The sequence below is a fragment of the Talaromyces atroroseus genome (assembly GCF_001907595.1).
Source record: "Talaromyces atroroseus strain IBT 11181 chromosome Unknown scaffold_1, whole genome shotgun sequence".
Classification (NCBI taxonomy): domain Eukaryota; kingdom Fungi; phylum Ascomycota; class Eurotiomycetes; order Eurotiales; family Trichocomaceae; genus Talaromyces; species Talaromyces atroroseus.
The window spans coordinates 1,186,856-1,205,395 of record NW_017971433.1 but is presented as its reverse complement, the minus strand read 5'-3'; the positions used below and the strand labels follow the sequence as shown (position 1 = coordinate 1,205,395).

Sequence of the window (18,540 nt, the reverse complement as noted above, 5' to 3'; positions counted from 1 at the left end):
GGGGGGGGGTATTGATTATGCGATATGTGCAAAGATGCAATCCAAAGAAACAGTGCAGTTGTAAATCGAGTGAGCCAACAGCGACAAAGGCTTTGCAATCGAGATGTGTTGGTTCTGAAACTGAAACGGGGTATCCGTGTACCAAGTGGAAATTATGAATATTAATAGCGTTTGTCGATGATAGCCGTATGTCAAAGGCAGCCGTCAAAAAAGAATCTAAAGCAGAACCTGTCATCGTTAAAGTCAGTAACCATCAGATGGGGCATCGATTGATGGCCTTGGGATGAGAACATACCGAAAATGCGAAGTAATTATCAAAAAAAAAAAATATAAAAGTAAACAGTATCCGGGGAAAAAAAAATCGACGAAATATGACGATTAAGATATACAGAGAAGATATGGCTGCGTAGAAATTTGGCTCAGTCGAGAATTGGGATTCGCAAAGCCGAGATCTCGGCGATCAAAGGTGGTGGTAGAGGTTGTATTATTAAGACGAGACGCGGCTGCACTGCACGCCTACCTCGCCGAACAGTCACGGGATGAACCTAGGCCAAAGGTATCGAACAAAAGCCCTTGCAGAATAGGCAGTTGCTCGAGTTGTTGTCGTATTGATGAGGTGTCACGTGCAGGTGAGAGTTGGCGTAGCGGTGCCGGAGAGAAAGCAAGTAGATGATTTGAACGGTAGGGATAGAGCAACTCCAGTGGGAAAACACAATCCTAGTCAATATTAAAGAGGGGGTCGAATGAAGACGGAGTATGGCTTCATTCAAGAGATAAAACAAAGCGTGGGTGGTGAAGCGTGAGAGGCTTTCAGGGGAACACCCTCTCTTTTACGTCTCCTTTTTTCTTTTCTCTTTTTTTTTCTTTTTCGTTTCGACTATTTCGAATTTGTTCAATAAAAAATGCAGTCAAATTGGGGAGAGTGAACGAAGAGGTAAAAACCCAGCAAACGAAAAGAAAAAGAAGGAAAAAGAGGAAGCGTCCAAGAGGGAAGATGGAGGAGAGAGAGGTGGAGGAGGAAAGGAAGGTTGTTGATGGCTGAGCGCGAGAGGATTGGGGGAAATTAGGACTAGCCTACGGGGGAAGGAGCGACGCAGGCTGCCATTGGCTGAGAGCAGCCGGCCCGCCAAGCGAACCAATGGGCGAGGCCAGTGCAGGGGCCGGGCGTCTCAGAGTGCGCTGGCCAATAAAGCGCTGTTTCTGCACAGGAGATGCCTAATACTTGCGTCTTGAATGCCTATGACTGTGGCCGATTCTCACAGCTACGGAGTGAATAACGAGGACGTGATTCCGTGTGCTCAGGACAAAGTGAGGGGGGACGATGAGCATTGCATGGCAGAGCTGTGCCGGAACAATACTTGCTCCGGCGACGGCCAGCCCCCAATAGAAATGCGATGCAGCCACGCCGAGCCTTACGGAGCCGCGCTCTCCAATCAACGGAGGCAGGGAGCCCCTCCGGGCCTAGCGTTGTCAACGTGGCTCGGCCTGTCAGCACACTTGCTTATGCTGATTGGCTCAGCCCGCTGCTCTCATCTCGCCAAGATCCACCCAATCAGATGGCATACATAGTGCTACACTACAGCCTACATGCAGCACATTTCTAGCAGTGAGCACATGCTTGCATTTTATATTAGTATTCTTCACATATATATCATATCGTACCTAGCTATCAGGCAGAGGCGCTTTTCGGATGATGGAAAGGAAATGACAACAGGCATGCATGATCGTGGTGTAGAATACAGAGGATGGCGATTCGCCAATGCCTCGTATGACGGCTGTATAGTCCGCATTTGTGGAAAAGGAAAGAAACGGGTATCACAAGCTGGCCTGAAGAGGCGTGGGCAGTGGACAGAATGTAGTCGAGACAAAATTACAAGTCAAGCCGTGCTTGGTGACGTTGCCAGCCGACATGTGACCAAAAAAAAATCATATTGTACCATGACTGTCTCGAGTCATCGGAGCCACGAGAGAATTGTTGCCGCCTGAGTGTCGTCGTCAGGCGCCAATACTGTACATGAAAAGAAGGAGGAGGAAAAAGAGAGGCCGATTGCTGAATTCGTCGGGTCAATTCAAGCGTCGACAGGAACCGTAGAGCCTGGGTGTACCGACGGTGGCTCATCTGGTGTTCTCCCATTAATCCGCTCGAACTCGAGTGTATCTGCGAGCTCCGCTGACATGGGATCGAGTTCGTCCTCTTTTAAGCCGGTCGCCAGAGCAACCAGTTTGCGGTGCATGTCAAGTTTTGTGCTGACCCCTGCATCAGCCTTTTGTTGTATGAGGTCTCGGACTGCATTTCGGCGGGCTTCTTGTATCGCCATAAGTTCGCGTACTAGTTTATACCGCTGTAGCAATTCCTCGGTGGCAGGAGGTTCGTTGCCCGAAGACGACGGAGCTTCATCTACAGATGCCCTGGTGGCCAAGTGACCGGAAAGCTGTTTATGATGAATTTGTTCCACGAGTGATGCGCAACGGCCTTCAACATCCTTGTAGCGAGCCATTTGTAAATCAAAAGATTCATTTGCATCTTCCTGAGACAGCAACAAGAGCTTCTCTTTCTGTATAGCTTGACGATCCTTCTCTAATTGCTCAAACAAGTCCTGAGGGCTTGTCGCGTCTCCGGAACTCTGCTGGCCAACTTTGGCGTTCCCGTAAGCATGGCTGAGCTTCCGTTGTGCCTCATTCATTAGCCCGGCAATTTTGGCAGCCAGAACTGATGTCACAGGGGATGAATTCAATGGGGGATTCAAAGATTTATCGGTATCCACAACATCAAGTATTTCAACCTCGGGTTGTTCGTTCATATAAGTTACACTAGAAGGTGCGTGGGGAATAACACGTTGAGAACTCGCTTGATCCATAATAGCGACAGCGGTATCGCCTTTTTCATTGACCAGGTCACCAGAACGTTTGCAATGAAAGATAAAAAGCGAGGTCAAGCGGAAATTACCGTTACGAGCAGCGACTAATGCCGGAGTGTCACCATTCGAGTCCTGACACGAAAGAAGCATCTCCAGGTCTTGTTGAGGAAATGTATCACGAAGTTTCTGCAGAAGAACATCGCAATAATAGCGAGCACTCTTCCACTTGCCTTTACTGCGCGTAGTTTCAGCCAGATGGTGGAAGACAGTGGCCCCAAACCAGTCCCGGAAGGTAAGATTGTCCTGAAGCAGATTCACAAGCGAAGGCATGGTCTTTTTCTCATAGTTGTTGGTAAAGAGGACTGCACGGACAAGTGGAGTTTCCTCGTGAACGGATACTGCTTGCACATTGGCACCCCGGCGTAGGAGATCCCGTACGATTTCAAGATCCCCCATAGCAGCTGCCCAATGTAATGCGGTGTTCCCTTGATCGTCAATAGGACGATCTACCTGGAAATTGACCGGGGGTGCTGGAGGTTGCACTTTTGCAGCTTCCGGGGCGTCGCCCACTGTCATGAAGTAGTCCAAAAGCTGGTCTCCATATAGTATATGTTCCTGTTCACTGGTTGACATAACATTCATCTCATTCATGCCACGCTTTCGTTTCCTGGAGTGATTTGAATGTTGTGACATTGGGATCAAATCTTCCTCCGCCACGATGGATGATGACTCTAATGTGTTCTGTTCCATTGACTCATCTTCTTCGAATGTTGGCGGTGGCATTTCATATTGATCTTGAGAAAAGCCAGGGACACTCATACGGGGTGTTCGCATACTAAAAGAATCTTCGCGCGCTGCCGTCACTCGCTTGTTTGCGGCTGATCCTCGGGGCGCTCGTGGTCGAGAAGCAGTCGTGTGTTTCGGCGCCGGTGGCGGACTTTGCTCACCAGCTACGTAGTCCAATATGGGTCGTATCTTAGCCATAATATTATTGCGCTCTGCAAGTAGCCGAGCTTCTGGCAGTGGGATCCACGTTCCTGGATTACTGATGAGAAGCCATCCATCATCTAGAACTTCGGGGTAGCCTACCTTGATATTTTCCATAACCGCCCTGCACCTTTTCATGAACACCTTTCTGCACCTCACGTTCAAGGATTCGTGTTCTGGAAGGTTTATCAAAACCTGCTACTTTAAGGATATGTGTTGCATTGATCCAATCATCGGCCCTCCTCCTCATCAAACTTTCGTTATCAATTTTGAACTCATAGACGGGCACCTAGAAACGTCAAAGAACCACAAACAGTCAGTAAATTGCAATGTATATGTATATATACATATGGTCTACTCACTCCACTATACGTCGCCGAGTATATGACACCTTCACTGCTCCCCGCCATGTTGGACTCGGGCAGCGCCTCTCGACGGAGATCCTCAAGTCGACAGCGAGAACGAAGCTATAGATTGTCGCAAACAGAGGAGAAAGCAGACACACACCAGAATAGATTCCAGGTGCATTACTTTGCCTGGCGTCTTCTGATATCAAATTTTCTCACAGCCACCGTGGCTTGCAAGGAACAAAGTCAAGTCAGATCGCGAGGACGCGTTCGCAGGATTGACCGACGCGTAAAGTGGTCACGTGACCCAATAGCTACGCTAAGTCGAATTGGTCATTGGCCGGAAATGAAACCCAGTCACGTGATTTTGATCACGGGTTCGGCGGGAAGCAAGACTACGGCAACTGCCAATGCTGCTGCGTCTTGAAAGGGACGAGCTCTTACCTTTGTCCAGTCAACTCTTCACATCCACTGCATACAATATGACAGTTGTGGAGTCTGTCAAAAGCATCGCGGGCCTATCTGACGGCGGTAAGTCCCCCAATGGGTGAGCAATGCTGTTGCAATCTAACGCTCTCTTTTAGCCACGCAGAAGGAGATGTCCGATGCCCGTCTTCCTCTGGCGTACCGCGACTCGTGCGCTCACCTTCTAATTCCGCTGAACCGGTGTCGCCGAGAAGAGTACTATCTTCCATGGAAGTGCGAGGTATGTGATGGCAGCTACTTGGTTGTGGCCGCAAAGACAAACGAACTCGCAATGCACTCACTAACCAACAATGCTTTTGTTACATATATTAGACCGAACGCCATACGTACGAGAAGTGTCAATATGATGAATTTAAGAAGCGAGTGGCTAAGATGGAAGAATTGCGAGCAGCAAAGGGAGGAGAACGGAGCAACTAAAGTGCTGGCTGGGAGCGATAGCCGTGAATACCACGACGGCTGATCAGCGTCGATTTCCACAATTGTGTGCAGCTCGTGGCATCAAGCCGTTGATGTAAATATATTTTATTGGCATTGATTGTTGACATTGTTGGCGTTGGGATCATTTCTATGCCACACGCCCTTCTCGTGGATCCGGGGTATGTTCAAGCGAATTGATCGAGCATTAAGACCACCCACCTATACAAAGCTTTCTTGAGCATCCCAATGGGAGCAGTCTCCCTAGTAATACGCGTGGTCGCCAGAGCTGCGGCGGAGCAGGCTACGTCCAAATCCATATGATCGTGGAGCGTCAGAACCAAGAACGGTAAGTAATTTGGCGGTAAACTCGGGTACAGTTAGAAAGTTCCCTTTGCTCAAGTACCTATAACAAGGCGAACTCCGAGTCCAGGCTATGATTGGAAAGAAGACCGCATAGCAGGCCGGTGCTGAGGGTAAACATCCCGTCAACCAGGATGCCACATATATACACGAGGATCTAGCTGCTAGGAGAGTTTTCGCGTGTCCTTTTTGTCCCAAACAACCAAGGCAAAGCGAAGGCAAAAAAAATTACTCCATTTGGAACCACAGAGCATCCGATATCGACGGAAAAGCCCCGCAGCGCTGCCTCTTTTCTACCCCCCCCCCACATCTTCCAAGGTTGCTTAGCAATCGGACGGTCTTGTAATCATTTATCTGCAATGCGCACCCTTCAGAAGTTTCTACTCCGCGTCTCGTGAGAGTGAGGGGAGAACAGAAGAAGGGGCACTGGAAGTCCGGTGTAAAATAAATGATTCTGGCGCTGCGCGGGGTAGATTGTGTTTACTAATCTAACTTTTCCTTCTCCTGCCTTCTTGCCTGGCTACGATCAAGCTCACATTATTTCGTCCTTTATGTCTCGCGAGAGCACGTTCTATTGTTGCGCATTACAAATCTCTAACTTGTCTACGGTATCTGAGATATTGCCTGTCAGAGTGGGCAATTGATGCAATGGGTTTGCTGTAAGGTCTTTCCAGAATGCTTCATGTGAAGATAAAAGTTCTAACACATTTCTGGATTTCCAGGCAACTAGGTACCGCTCTTGAATGGCCTGAGGCGAAGAAGAATGCCGATAAAGTCCGAAAATGGGGCATAGAGGTTAGTTCTTTCTTTTTCGCTTTCTCACAAGTACCAATCACCAGATCAATGACTGACGCCTTGCCCCAGCAACTTCTTGCTATATGGAACAGGGCTAAAGGGAAAGAACGAGATGCACTTCTTTGGGGAGATGAGGTAACAACTCCCTGGTGCACGTCTCTGAGGCCGCTTGTTAATGCCTGTTTGGCTGCCTAGGTTGAATACCTTGTCGTAGCGTTTGACGACGACCACCGGAAGGTCCGACTGTCCCTCGCTCAAGCAGATATCCTCAAGTCACTTGCTCGGGATGCGGCTTTGCATAAAGTTGGTGGAGATGTGTCAGAAATCAAATCAAAGCAGTGAGAGCCTCGAGTACCCGAATCAAGACGAGGCACTTGCTAATTACCACTTAGTGAGGAAGAGGCAATACCAACATTTCACCCTGAGTTCGGAAGGTTCATGCTAGAAGCCACACCGGGGCGGCCATGGGGAATAACCTTGCAAGACCTCTTAAAGGTCGAGTCAAATATGCGCTGGAGGTACGATGTTGGAAAACAACCCGCCTGAACGCTTTTGGCTAACATACACATAGGAGAGAAATTGCGAAAGGGCATATGGCCGAGAACGAATATCCTATTACTTTCACGACGTTTCCCCGTCTTGGAGGCAAAGAAGACTATATCCAGCCCTATTATCCTCCTTCTGGTCCTGCGCTGCGGTCTCAATTCGTTCCCGATGAGATCGCCAATCCTCATATTAGGTTTCCCACATTGGCCGCCAATATTAGGTCTCGACGGGGTCGCAAAGTTGAGATTAATGTGCCCGTTTTTCATGATAAAAACACCCCATGGCCATTCCACGACCCCACTGTAAACTATGAACTGCACAACTGGCCTGAAGATGACGATGTGAGAAACGGAGCCGCCAAAGAAGGTCATGTATACATGGATGCAATGGCCTTCGGCATGGGAAGTTGTTGCTTGCAGATAACGTTTCAGTCCAAAAATATCACCGAAGGCAGGAAGCTATATGACCAGCTAAGTCCTCTAGGACCAATCCTATTGGCCCTTACAGCCGCGACGCCTATATACAAGGGATTTCTAGTGGATACCGATGTGCGATGGAACCAAATAAGCCGGTCTGTTGATTGCAGGACACCAGAAGAACTCGGTGAAAAGGTAGAACCCCATTCCCCCAGTGATGATAAGATAGTCGAATCTGACTTTGAAGTAGCCTCTCAAGAATGACCGTTGGAGAATTCCGAAATCGCGCTATGCATCAAATTCCACGTATATCTCGCAGGATCGTCGATTACGAAAAGAGTATTTAGATCCTGATCTTGTCATTGATGAAGACATCAAGAAGCGATTGATTGATGGGGGTATGGATGACCTGTTGGCTACGCATTTTGCGCATCTTTTTATTCGTGACCCTATCGTTATTTTCTCCGAAGACTTGAAAGAATTGGACCTTACCGAGGTGAATCATTTCGAGAACCTGCAATCCACCAATTGGCAACATATGAGATTCAAACCTCCTCCGCCCGATAAAGATATTGGGTGGCGAGTGGAATTCCGATCGATGGAGATCCAGATGACCGATTTCGAAAACGCTGCTTTCAGTATCTTTATCGTGCTCGTTACCCGAGCGATTCTCAGCTTTGACTTGAATTTTTATATCCCAATACAGCGGACCACCGAGAACATGGAAACGGCGCATGCTCGCAATGCAGTCATGGAAAAGAAATTCTATTTCAGAAAAGATCCCTTCCCACTTCGAACACCACGGCAATTGCACCAGCAGACCAGTGGAACTGAAGCATCCTCTGCCTCTGCCTCTTCTTCCGCGACACCCAGTGCTCCTCCTTCGCCACCGTTGGGACCCGTCGACTCCGAGTATGCATTGATGAGCATATCGGACATTATAAACGGATCCGCAGACGGCACGTTCCCAGGGCTCATACCATTAGTGGAATCGTATTTGAACAGCGTCAACGTCGATGTAGAGACGCGGTGTGCGTTGGCACGCTATCTAGATTTGATCAGGAAGCGAGCTGACGGTAGACTCTGGACTGGAGCGAAGTGGATTCGTGATTTCGTCGCAAACCACGCAGACTATCGTGGTGACAGCGTTGTATCAGAGGGAATAACGTACGATCTGATCAAAGCTGCTCAGGCTATGGCAGAACAGGAAGGAAAGGCAGGGGGTGTGGGATGGCAAATGTTAACAGGAAATAAAATAATATAGATATAGAGTCATGAATAAACACGTACTAGACTAAGTTAGTTAGGTATGATATTACTATTTCTTCTGCGCCATATGACTGCCAGACAGTGCCTGAATACGCATACCCTAATTGGCAACCGTGCATGCCCCTTTTGTGCAAATGTCTTATAACGCCAATTTCCGTCCTGGGACGTCTCGTCCTATATGACTTGCCTTTTCTACTAGGATTATTCATCTTATTTCATTGTGAACAGACTCGACTTGTTGATATAACATTGGGTTCAATCATTCAGTGTTCAAGTACATACACAAGACCATCGTTGTCAAGGATGAGATAAATTCACCGTAGGTAGCTCCTATTAATATCAAGCTCAAAGCTATGGGTAAAGTCTTCATGATACCCCACGCACAGAAGAATAGGACATTCTCATCGGCTCCTAACACTTCTTGCCAGACAATAAAAGGGAGTTAGCTAGCCCCGGACACCCTTCGCTCCCAGGAAAACGAGGCGCTGTCAAACTTCGGTTCCAAAAATTATCGCTGATCTGATCTGTAAATCCAATCCGCAAGTGAGTAGTAATCCAGTCAAATACAAAACAGTTCTATATCCAGGTACGTTCAATTACAACAGTAGGATAGGTATAGGGGTAAATTCGACCAATACAGACTATAACAAACGGAAGGCCTCACTATATCAAAAAAATGATCTCATCTTAGGTTGTCTAATACAGGGAGTGAGGGGCATTCAAATTATCAATACTTCAACGGACTGGTTAATATATTAGAATGCTCCTTATCTCTAATTCAAACTCACTCCTGGGTATATCGACTGACGCCCTAGGAGGCCTTCCGTTCGTTATAATCAGCTTCTATTCCTATATATCCACCTCGTGTGAAGCCCGGAAATATTATCCTTGACCCATTCGAAATAATTCACCTGTTCCAATTTTCGTCGGAGAGGAAGGACGGAGGAAACTCGGAGTCCAAGTAGACGGCTGTGTTAGGCATATATATGCGTGTATTATGCATTGTAATGTGACTTCCAAAGAAGGAAAGGTAACCACATACTAGTTGTACAAAATCCACCGGGTGTCTGATCCGGTCGATGTCATTTTTTTATGAGATGTATGCACAAGATGCAGAACAGCGCTGCAAGCTATTCGTTGCCACTCAATCTTGGGCATTTCACTGCGTTCTTCTCTCCCCGTGACAAATGCATGTGTTGCAACAAGTATGTCACAGATTGTGTGCCAAAGTCTGCATATATGTTACTAAAATATTAGCCACGTTTTAAGTCGGCCAATATTCATTGTTAACATCGCCGGCGCCGTCTGGTTTTAGCACCTTATCTTGATCGGGCTATATACCATGACAATCCTCTGTGATTCGGCACTAGATACTCAAGCCCTCATGATCTACAGACCGAAGGAATAGTATCCATTTGTAGCCAGTGCAGCCATTTGCGTATAGTATCATGCTTTGGACCGAGCTTGGCCAGGGTCCTTTTTTCCTAAGTAAACAAGATTCCATATCGCTAGGTGTAGAGTAAAAGACCAGACGGGCGGCTGAAGCAAGTCTCTCTCATGATGTAAACCAGCGAATATTCAGACCAGAGTAGGGAGTAATCCTCGTGTGGACATGATCAAGTTGATTGCTAACGTGAATCATTCGTTTAGGACAAGGCAAAGCGCGAGCTACTTCCCAGCTGGAAACCAGACTATGCTTTCCTCTCTTCTAAAAATCAATAGTAAGCAGTAGCATGAATTAAGCACACATTGCAATGTCTGTTAAGATCGGCGCAGAGTTTGGCACGGTTAGTCGCTGAAGTGAGGTAACGCGGACAGTTCTTAAGCAAAGCTCGGCTGGAAACTGCGGCCTGTTCCCCGATTCGTGAACTCCACAGGCGGGAATCTAACGGTAGAGAAAGGCAAAGTTGAGAGTAGTCGTCGACTGATGACCCATGCTCTGGAAACGGCTGGTACCGATGTACAGTTCGATGTTACCATGCTCTGTCACAAAGCATTTTCAAACAGGACCACGGCTAGAATACGTAACGGTTATTTTACGAAATGCAGGTCGTGAAAACCTGGCCAAGTCCTCGCGTTGCGTAGGAAACAGTAATGGAGTATAATGATGGCGGAACAGACCCAAAAGCCGTTACACGGAGCATTGTGGGCCCGCTGGGATCTCGATCGGCGCCTGTCACCACCAAATGAGGCCAAGGGTGGTTCTGACAAGTAGCAACGCTCTGTGCCACTGGAATGAGAGCTCATAATCTGTGCTTTCTTTATATATTCCACCGGAGCCAAGTCGACGCAACAGGGAGATTTTGGAGCAACGGTGTTTGGGCGTGTACATCATCGTCCATGCTTCTTTATTGGACTGCAGGAGATCAGGTAAACGTTAAGAGTAAACAGTCCCCGGCATGCTGCCAATGAATAGCGGGATGAATGCTTTGGAAATGTGAAGAAATCCCGTCATGTATCCAACATCATGGAAACGCGAACGATGTCGATTTCAACAAGAACCGTCATGCCAGAGAGTCGAGAGACTATCCCTGTGACAGGATATACTCCCTGCACCGGCGCCAATTGCATCTTTATGCGAGCCTCTGATCTAGCCCACATTAACGTTTTGAGTTCGGTTGACCGTGATCTTATTAAGATAGAAAATTAGAAGATAGCGTCTTACTCGGGTGGAGTATGCGCTCGCAGGCAGGACAACATGTTATCAGTGCTGCGTCGGTCGTTCTTCCCCTTGACAAGGTCAACCAGGAAAGAAATCCTTGCGCTTTTAGCTTCAAGTATCTGTATGAAAACGGTAATAGAGAATCCGTCGAACATCTGATTGGGCGTTTGTACAATATCCTAAGCTTAGTAGACCCATTATTACGCTGTAGTCTGTTGTTGCTGGAAGAGGTGGTGGAGCTTGTAAGACACCAGAAAAGTGAAAAACTCCGCGCTTGACAGGCACGGCATGGTAATCTGCTGACGTAGGCGGACGAGTATGCATTGGAGGATCAACCCTAGAAAGAAGCGTTTATACTCCGTACCGGCGTGCCACAGTAATCATCTATGCTTAAGCTGGTAATCCATCCGAGGTAGGAGGCTTTTTTGTGCGGGTGGAGGTTCGCCTAAGGAAATTGAGATCTTCTAAGCGCGCAGCCTAGATGATCGCATCCTTCAATACGGAACGCGCCATATATAACCTTGCGCCAAGAGTGAAACTCGCAAAATTGAGTTCTAGTGTTTCTTTCATTTTCTTGGTCGCAGAACTCTCTCGTTCTCTGTCTCTCTCTTCCCCTGCCTTTCTAGAAAATAAGGGAGAAACTTTTGGCTGATCGAAACAGCGGACGGCGGACGTGTAATACCAAGACGAAACCCGTCGGGTTTCGTAATTAAGCAATCGATCGTGCACGGGCAACCATCAGCATTGCAATGCCATGCCGGTAGAGACGGCCCAGGCGAGTAGAAGGTTTAATTAATAAAAATTCATCATCAAGCAAACCAACTACGGAGCGCCGGAGGACTCCGTACTAATGTCGCTGGGAGAAGCGTGTCGAAGTCGCTCTGAGACTTCTTTTACCGTCCTTGATGTCGCAGCGAGTACGCTTGAGATGGCATGGACGGCGGCGTCGTAAGCAGTAGTAGGAGGAGGAGGAGGAGGAGGAGGAGGAGAAAAGAAGATGTAGTTACGCCGATGTGGCCACTGGGTGCGTCAACGGAAGGTGCAGGAGGAAAGAGCGCCCAAAACAGGCAGTCGCCATATCCGTGCAAGCGCAATGCTGTTTGAGGAAGGTGCGCTTCCGAGGCAGGCAAGGCTTTCCGCCTCGAGACATGGTGCAGGGGTGGTAAGGAGCACAACGCCCTTGGTACGTACTACTAGTGACTTGTAACCTGTAAACTCGCCGTTTTTGGGCTGGGCTTCGGAACGAGCCACCCGTGACAGCACGCGCCAAGAAACCTGACGTCTCCCTATCCGGACTAGCCTCTCTTGCCTGTCATCTTGCTATAAAGAGTCTGCACCCCTGTCTTATACCCTATACTTATACGGAGTAGTTACTAGTGATCTATTCCACTCTATAGTCATCGGAGGCTTTCCTTCATTTCGGAAGAGATGACCATCGTTCCATGCTATATCCAAATTTGAGACTCCGTGATTGGTTGAGACGGATCCCTCAATTTTGCTTCTTCCAAGAGATCGCTCACATACCGGCATCCATGATGGCACAGTCACCACTCGTCCTTGATTACAGGGCACTTGCGTTGAACTTCACGGAAAGAGCTCGATCTAGTCAATACATTCTTTTGATTCATTCTCGCCGCCTTATAACGTTCTTGTACCATGCAAGGTGCGGGCTTGTTCTGGCAAGCAGATCACTGCATGTTCTGAAGCTCTGATTGACTTACATTCCTAAAACCGATTCCGTTGGGAAATGATGGCGTGCAATTATTTGTCCATAATAAAGGAATGCCAACATTTTGAAAGATCATCGAGAATGGTAAATGAATGTGTTACAAGGATATCACTCAGCATGCTGACAAGACATCACAAGTACCGAATGGGCGGTACCGATCTCATTGATGGTGTGCATCGCAAGTGCATGCAACTCTGGACTGGCAGGTGTACTAAGGGCGCGGGGCTAACTGTGATCTGACTAGTACTAACATCCCTGATCCCTGCTGGCGTAGGTGAGTCGCGGAAGGAAGGGCACACAACGCGACAAAATGTTATGAGGGGGAAAGGAGGGGAGAGATTAAGAAGAAATGCGCCAGATCTGATTGCTTGGTATTGAAAAAGCATGCTAATATATTAATACATGTGAGGAAGTCGCTCCGCTTATCTTTGTCAAGATTCATAGTTCACATGTTCGATTGACGGCAGTCAAACAGAAGCGCACACCACATGGCGTTGAGACATTGTCGCTTTGTCTCTCGATTCTCCACATGACGGTGAGTCCAGGTTAACTCGGCAAAAAGTTGACCACGAGATTGAGACAAGAGACTTGGGGGAATGGGAACAAGAATAACAAGGAATCTTTCATCTTATCTTGAATAATTTACCATGTTAGTCCTTATTTATGACTGACACATGATACATTGGTGCTTCGAAATGAGATTTTACTGCATGTGAAATCAGATCCCGGATTTCTGGCTCGCAATTACATCATTTCCATAGAAGTCGCCTCTCAGACTTACATACAAAGGAGGCATACACCATTTTCCGCATCTCGTTTCTGTGCAACGAAATTTCGGAAAATAATCTCCTAATGGCAGGCCGAGAGGTTACTACGTAATATAATTCATAGGGGAATTAAATTTTGAGATTTATACGTATTAATTTGGATAATCCCTTGAGTGAATTCTTCCAGACACGTGATTTTCGGCGTTTTTGATATTTTGTGTCTTTACTACATATACAAACTTTATACGGTTAGTGGATAATCATAGCTAGATTATGTGTCGTTAGGTAGAATCACGGAGAACTCCGTACTAGTTACATCGTTTTTTATCTTTTCTTTTCTTTTTCTTCCTTTTTTTTCCTTTTCTTTTTTTCCCAAAAAATCTTTTCTGAAGGCTACATATGCACTGTTACTACCGTGTTGGTAAGGATAGATCTCCGATCGCTCTTATTCTCGCTTTGTTGCTTGTGCTGGCCTTGCATCACGCAGCGCAGGCTTGGTTCGGACAGATCTCACAGGAAAGACTGGAACACAACGGGTGCCAACCGGGCCTTCGACCGCGGTTATTTAATTAAGCCAATCAGCGGCCCGCGTGCCGCTCCTCCCCACCCCCCCCTTTGTGCGGCCCGTTCGGCGTCGATGCCAATCGAGATTTTGAGATGCATCACTCAGTCGACCGTTTCCCTCCGACGACCAATCAGCGGGCTCTGAGAAACTTTCTTTGCCTGTCTTTCACCACAATCGTAACGGCCCCACTTTTCCTTGGGCGAATTTCTCTCACGCTTCCTAGGACTGTTTAGGCACTCCGGACTCTATCTGATTCTGCGAAGGGATCCGAGGGGTGAACGATCTGCCGTTCAGCCAACCACAAAGCAATGCTACGTACATGTATGTAATCGTCCAGTCTACGGCAATAAGGGATCTAGATCACTGATACGTAATTCATTAAGTTAGCCACGATCGATGGATCTCTGTTCTCCTCCCGTTTTCCTGTGTATTGACTAAGACTCGTCGTCGTCGTGGTCTTCCAATCTTACATAGTACTACGTACTAAGAAAGAAATCATGTTTCTCATGCGGGTCCCCACCCCCATCTCCGGGGCTTCTGTCCACTGAGGAACGCGGCCCCGATGGGTCCTGGCCAAGTTAATCGTCCACGCGGCCCAGCTTAGCACTGGCTTAGCGTAACAAGAATGGCGGCGGATCGTGGCTTTTTCCCAAATGCTAAAACCCGTATCGAGTAATATAGTCATTTATTTTTATGACAATACCGCCAGAGCGTATTCTATCGCGTGCATCTTCCTCGACCGGTTATATTACATTAAACTATGCGGTCTCTCGGCGAAGCGGAGCGGAGGGATGCTGGGTTTTAACTTTGAACCAGCCCATTTGTGGTACCGGCGTTTGCTTTGGAACCCGAAGAGTCAATGCTCGACGTACGAGGGATTATGGAGAGTTATACGTACTTACTGTCTGGCGTAAAGAGAAAAACACAGTATGCACTGTAAAGCTGGTATTACGGTATCATCGTCCTCCCCCTGAAGTTCCATCGTAATTTGCTCCACCTGCGATATCCGCCCCCCTCGCCAGAATGATCCTAGCCCAACACTCCACACTAATAAAGATCCGCAATTTCGCGTCCGGTACAGCATGGTAATCTAAAACTGCGGTAATTTACACCTGATCAGAATCTTATCATGAAATTTAAACCAAAAAGAAAAAAAAAAGCGGAACTTGCAGGAGGTCCCCATTCCTCTCTGATACTAGCAAGTAAAGCCGTTCTTGCTGGCTGCGAGAGGGTAAGAAAAAGCCAGAGCCAGGCATCTGGACCATAGTCTTACTGTACTATTTCTTTTTATTATTTTAATTATTCCTCCCCGCCACCAGCCGTGTTCTCAAAACAGATTAGACGCCCCAATTTGCAGGAAAGCTAATTAGTTAGTTGCGATCTCCGCGCGCATCTGGTGGCTCAAAAACGACCGGACGCCTTCCGGTCCACGGCAATCTGCTCCTTCCATTTCTTCGCCCGCTCGCTCCTTCCGTCTCTCTTCCCGACAACCTCATATCTGGGAACCCTTCCCGTCACATTCCTCGCCCCGTGCCCTTTCTCTTCCTCTTCTTTTTCTTCTCGCCAGCTTCCTTCTCCCCTCTGCCTGCTCTCGCTCTTTGCGCGCCCCCTCGCGTCCGCCTCCTCGGTTACCCCTTCGATACATAGATCCATTCGGCGCTAGAAATCGAGACGGGCTTGAACAGGGTACCGAAGAGAAAAAAAAAAACAAAGAAGAAAAAGAAAAGACAGGACAAGCAAAAAGAAGAAAAAAATCAAAGAAGAGGGAAGGAATCAGCAAAACCGCATATACCGCCATCCTAACGAACACTGCGTCGCCATCCACGCGACATTTGTGTCAAATCCCTTGCATTGACCCTCCCGCTCGACCCCTCCAACCACGTCCGTTGCTCACATACGACTCCAATATTCAAAGTGCGGTACATTGCGATTTAGCAGCAAGCCACTTGAGATCGCCTCCGTGACACAAGAAACGATCGATTTGTGCGTTCGGTGATCTCTTTGTTTATCTCTTGAACTCCGACGTCGGTTTGATTGCCGCGGCCTTTATTCTGCGCTCGCCGCACTTTTGTCTTTACCCTGCCATACAGACTCACAGACTGCGTCCGCGAGACCGCACCGGCCAATTGAGAGAGTCGCATCTGGAGTCACCGTGCTTCAATCGTTACAGATTCGGTTTTGCACACTATCCGCGCTCATTGGCACAAGATTTGACTTGCCGCAGCCGACTAACCCTTGCCAACAACTACAAAGTCACAAACACAGCTTGAAGTGGATGGATTTCTTCATTAGAATCTGACCATAGAGCGAGGTTCGTCGTTATTCTCCATGCTTGAAAATAGCATTGACTGACGCGTGGCTCCTTAGACCCTGTAGTGCTTCTTCGAAACTGCGCCCACGGATATCACCATACTTCCGTCTTTCATAACAATGGCAACAGGTGTCAGCATCAATCCCGCCCCAATTGGGGCTTCTGCGGCGCTCTATCCCGGCCCTCCACCTCATCAGCCTTACCCGACATCGGTTATGTCAATGACTCCACGACCACCCGGCCACCTTAATCCTCCACATGCTCTACGCAGGTCTATGGATTTAGACCAAGATCCATCACCAGTGCAACCGCCTAGACAGTCGCTGCCGTCAATACACGAAGCGCTCGGCAATGACAACCCCCTTCCATATTCTGGCCCTTCCTCCTCCGGCCCCCCATCACACCCCCATCCTCTTTCTCGTCCCGGTACTGAAGGTCCAGCCGGTCCACCAAATCCTTTTTCTAATCCTAATACATATCTGCGCGAACCGCAATACTCTTCGCAACAAGGTTCAACAGCCGCGGCGGACCAACCACGGGTCAGCAGGGTCTCGCTAACATCAACACAAGACTCTCGAAAACCGTCTATGCAGTCAGTGTCCGGGAAATCTCCCACCAGTAGTTCAAAGACTGCTCCGACATCGATCTCAACAACCCACAGTTCCAGCGCGTACGAGTATAACCCATCTGCCAGTGTCGTGGCTTCACCTACTAGCTATGCATCGTACCCACCTCAAGCTTACTCTTGGCAATCACAGCCATCAGCGTCCTACGATAGTCACCAATACGGTCATTGGAAGCCTAATGTAGAGGTGATGCGAAATGATGAGAAAGGTGGAGTGCTAGGCAACCGCGCAGGTATGCCATTGCACAGCGATTCAGTAAAGCGACAATTTGATTCCTACGATGTAGAATCTTCTTTGGCAGAGGTAAGCTAGCTATTATGGTCCTTGAACGATCTATCAATTGCATTCTTTTGTTTGTTTTGTCTTTTATTTATTTACTTTTTACCACGACTAACTCTCAAACTTCAAAGATTATTGATGGATCCACCAAATCTCTCGATTTTTCGAGACACTATGCCACACTCGCCCATCAAAACCAACGTTCGGGGCCTATTCTAGGCACTTTGCCGTCTGTCCATGAACTTGACGATGTAATTCAACAACACCAACGGACCCATGAGGCTTTCATGCGAATCCGCAATGCCGTGTTGAGCCAGGAACACGCCCTGGCCGAACAGAGGGTGCAACAACGGAATAACAAGGTTGAAAATGGGTATGATGATGAGCGCTCAGGGCTGTATCAAGATGGATTTAAAAGCCCCAGTGGATTTACGGCGGGTGATGCGAAGAAAAGGCGAGGTGTAAGTTGGCTCCAACCAATTCTTGCCCCCAGTGTATAATGCTGACATCTGTTTATCTAAACTCAGAAAGCGGCTCCTCCAGGACGATGCCATAGTTGCAATCGCGCTGAAACTCCTGAATGGCGCCGGGGTCCGGATGGTGCTCGTACCTTGTGCAACGCATGTGGTCTTCATTATGCTAAGCTAACCCGGAAGCTGGGAGGAGCAAACAAGGCCACCGCTCTGGGGTCAACTATCAAACCAAAAGGCATTGATTCAACATCCCCTGCACATCAATAGTATTTGCTTGGTCAGATGTGTATTCACAACCAGTATTAATGTCTATTTATCACTTCCCATCACATTTGTGGACGGCGTTTGAAGAGAATGGATTACATTAGAAGTCTTCTTTTGGAGAGCTCATGGAGCTGGCGTTTTTACTCTTTATGTTGTCTGCGAGATTATATCATTCACTGTGGATTTTCCTCCTTTTCACCCCCGGTATTCCCCTTGACGTTCTGATGGGCCTTAAATTTTCTTATTGATTTGTCTTGTTTAACATATTATACATATCCCTTCCCCGCCTTATCTTTTATCTTCATCTGATGTTCATTGGAGAAAGAGATACAATCTGAGCCCAAATACGAAAGCAGGGCTGGCTATTCTTTTTATGTGATCAA

General features: G+C 47.7%; 4 protein-coding genes across 4 annotated transcripts; 3 read left to right on the top strand and 1 right to left on the bottom strand.

The window, feature by feature from the left end:
* Positions 1-2,069: 2,069 nt before the first annotated feature.
* UA08_01492 (hypothetical protein) lies at positions 2,070-4,255 on the bottom strand (the record flags this gene model as incomplete). The annotated part of the gene is made up of 3 exons (XM_020261162.1): positions 2,070-3,895; positions 3,948-4,134; positions 4,208-4,255. The coding sequence occupies 3 exons, from the start codon at positions 4,253-4,255 to the stop codon at positions 2,070-2,072; spliced, it is 2,061 nt and encodes a 686-aa protein (XP_020123205.1).
* Positions 4,256-4,674: 419 nt separating this feature from the next.
* On the top strand, positions 4,675-5,095 carry UA08_01491 (NADH dehydrogenase; the record flags this gene model as incomplete). Its single annotated transcript, XM_020261161.1, has 3 exons — positions 4,675-4,723; positions 4,777-4,898; positions 4,991-5,095. The coding sequence occupies 3 exons, from the start codon at positions 4,675-4,677 to the stop codon at positions 5,093-5,095; spliced, it is 276 nt and encodes a 91-aa protein (XP_020123202.1).
* A 1,008-nt stretch (positions 5,096-6,103) lies between these two features.
* Positions 6,104-8,476, top strand: UA08_01490 (Glutamate--cysteine ligase; the record flags this gene model as incomplete). The annotated part of the gene is made up of 6 exons (XM_020261160.1): positions 6,104-6,114; positions 6,178-6,250; positions 6,446-6,588; positions 6,643-6,768; positions 6,822-7,407; positions 7,463-8,476. The coding sequence occupies 6 exons, from the start codon at positions 6,104-6,106 to the stop codon at positions 8,474-8,476; spliced, it is 1,953 nt and encodes a 650-aa protein (XP_020123203.1).
* An 8,158-nt stretch (positions 8,477-16,634) lies between these two features.
* Positions 16,635-18,160, top strand: UA08_01489 (hypothetical protein; the record flags this gene model as incomplete). The annotated part of the gene is made up of 3 exons (XM_020261159.1): positions 16,635-17,444; positions 17,552-17,881; positions 17,948-18,160. 3 exons carry the CDS (start codon positions 16,635-16,637, stop codon positions 18,158-18,160), a joined length of 1,353 nt encoding a protein of 450 aa, XP_020123703.1.
* Positions 18,161-18,540: the final 380 nt, after the last annotated feature.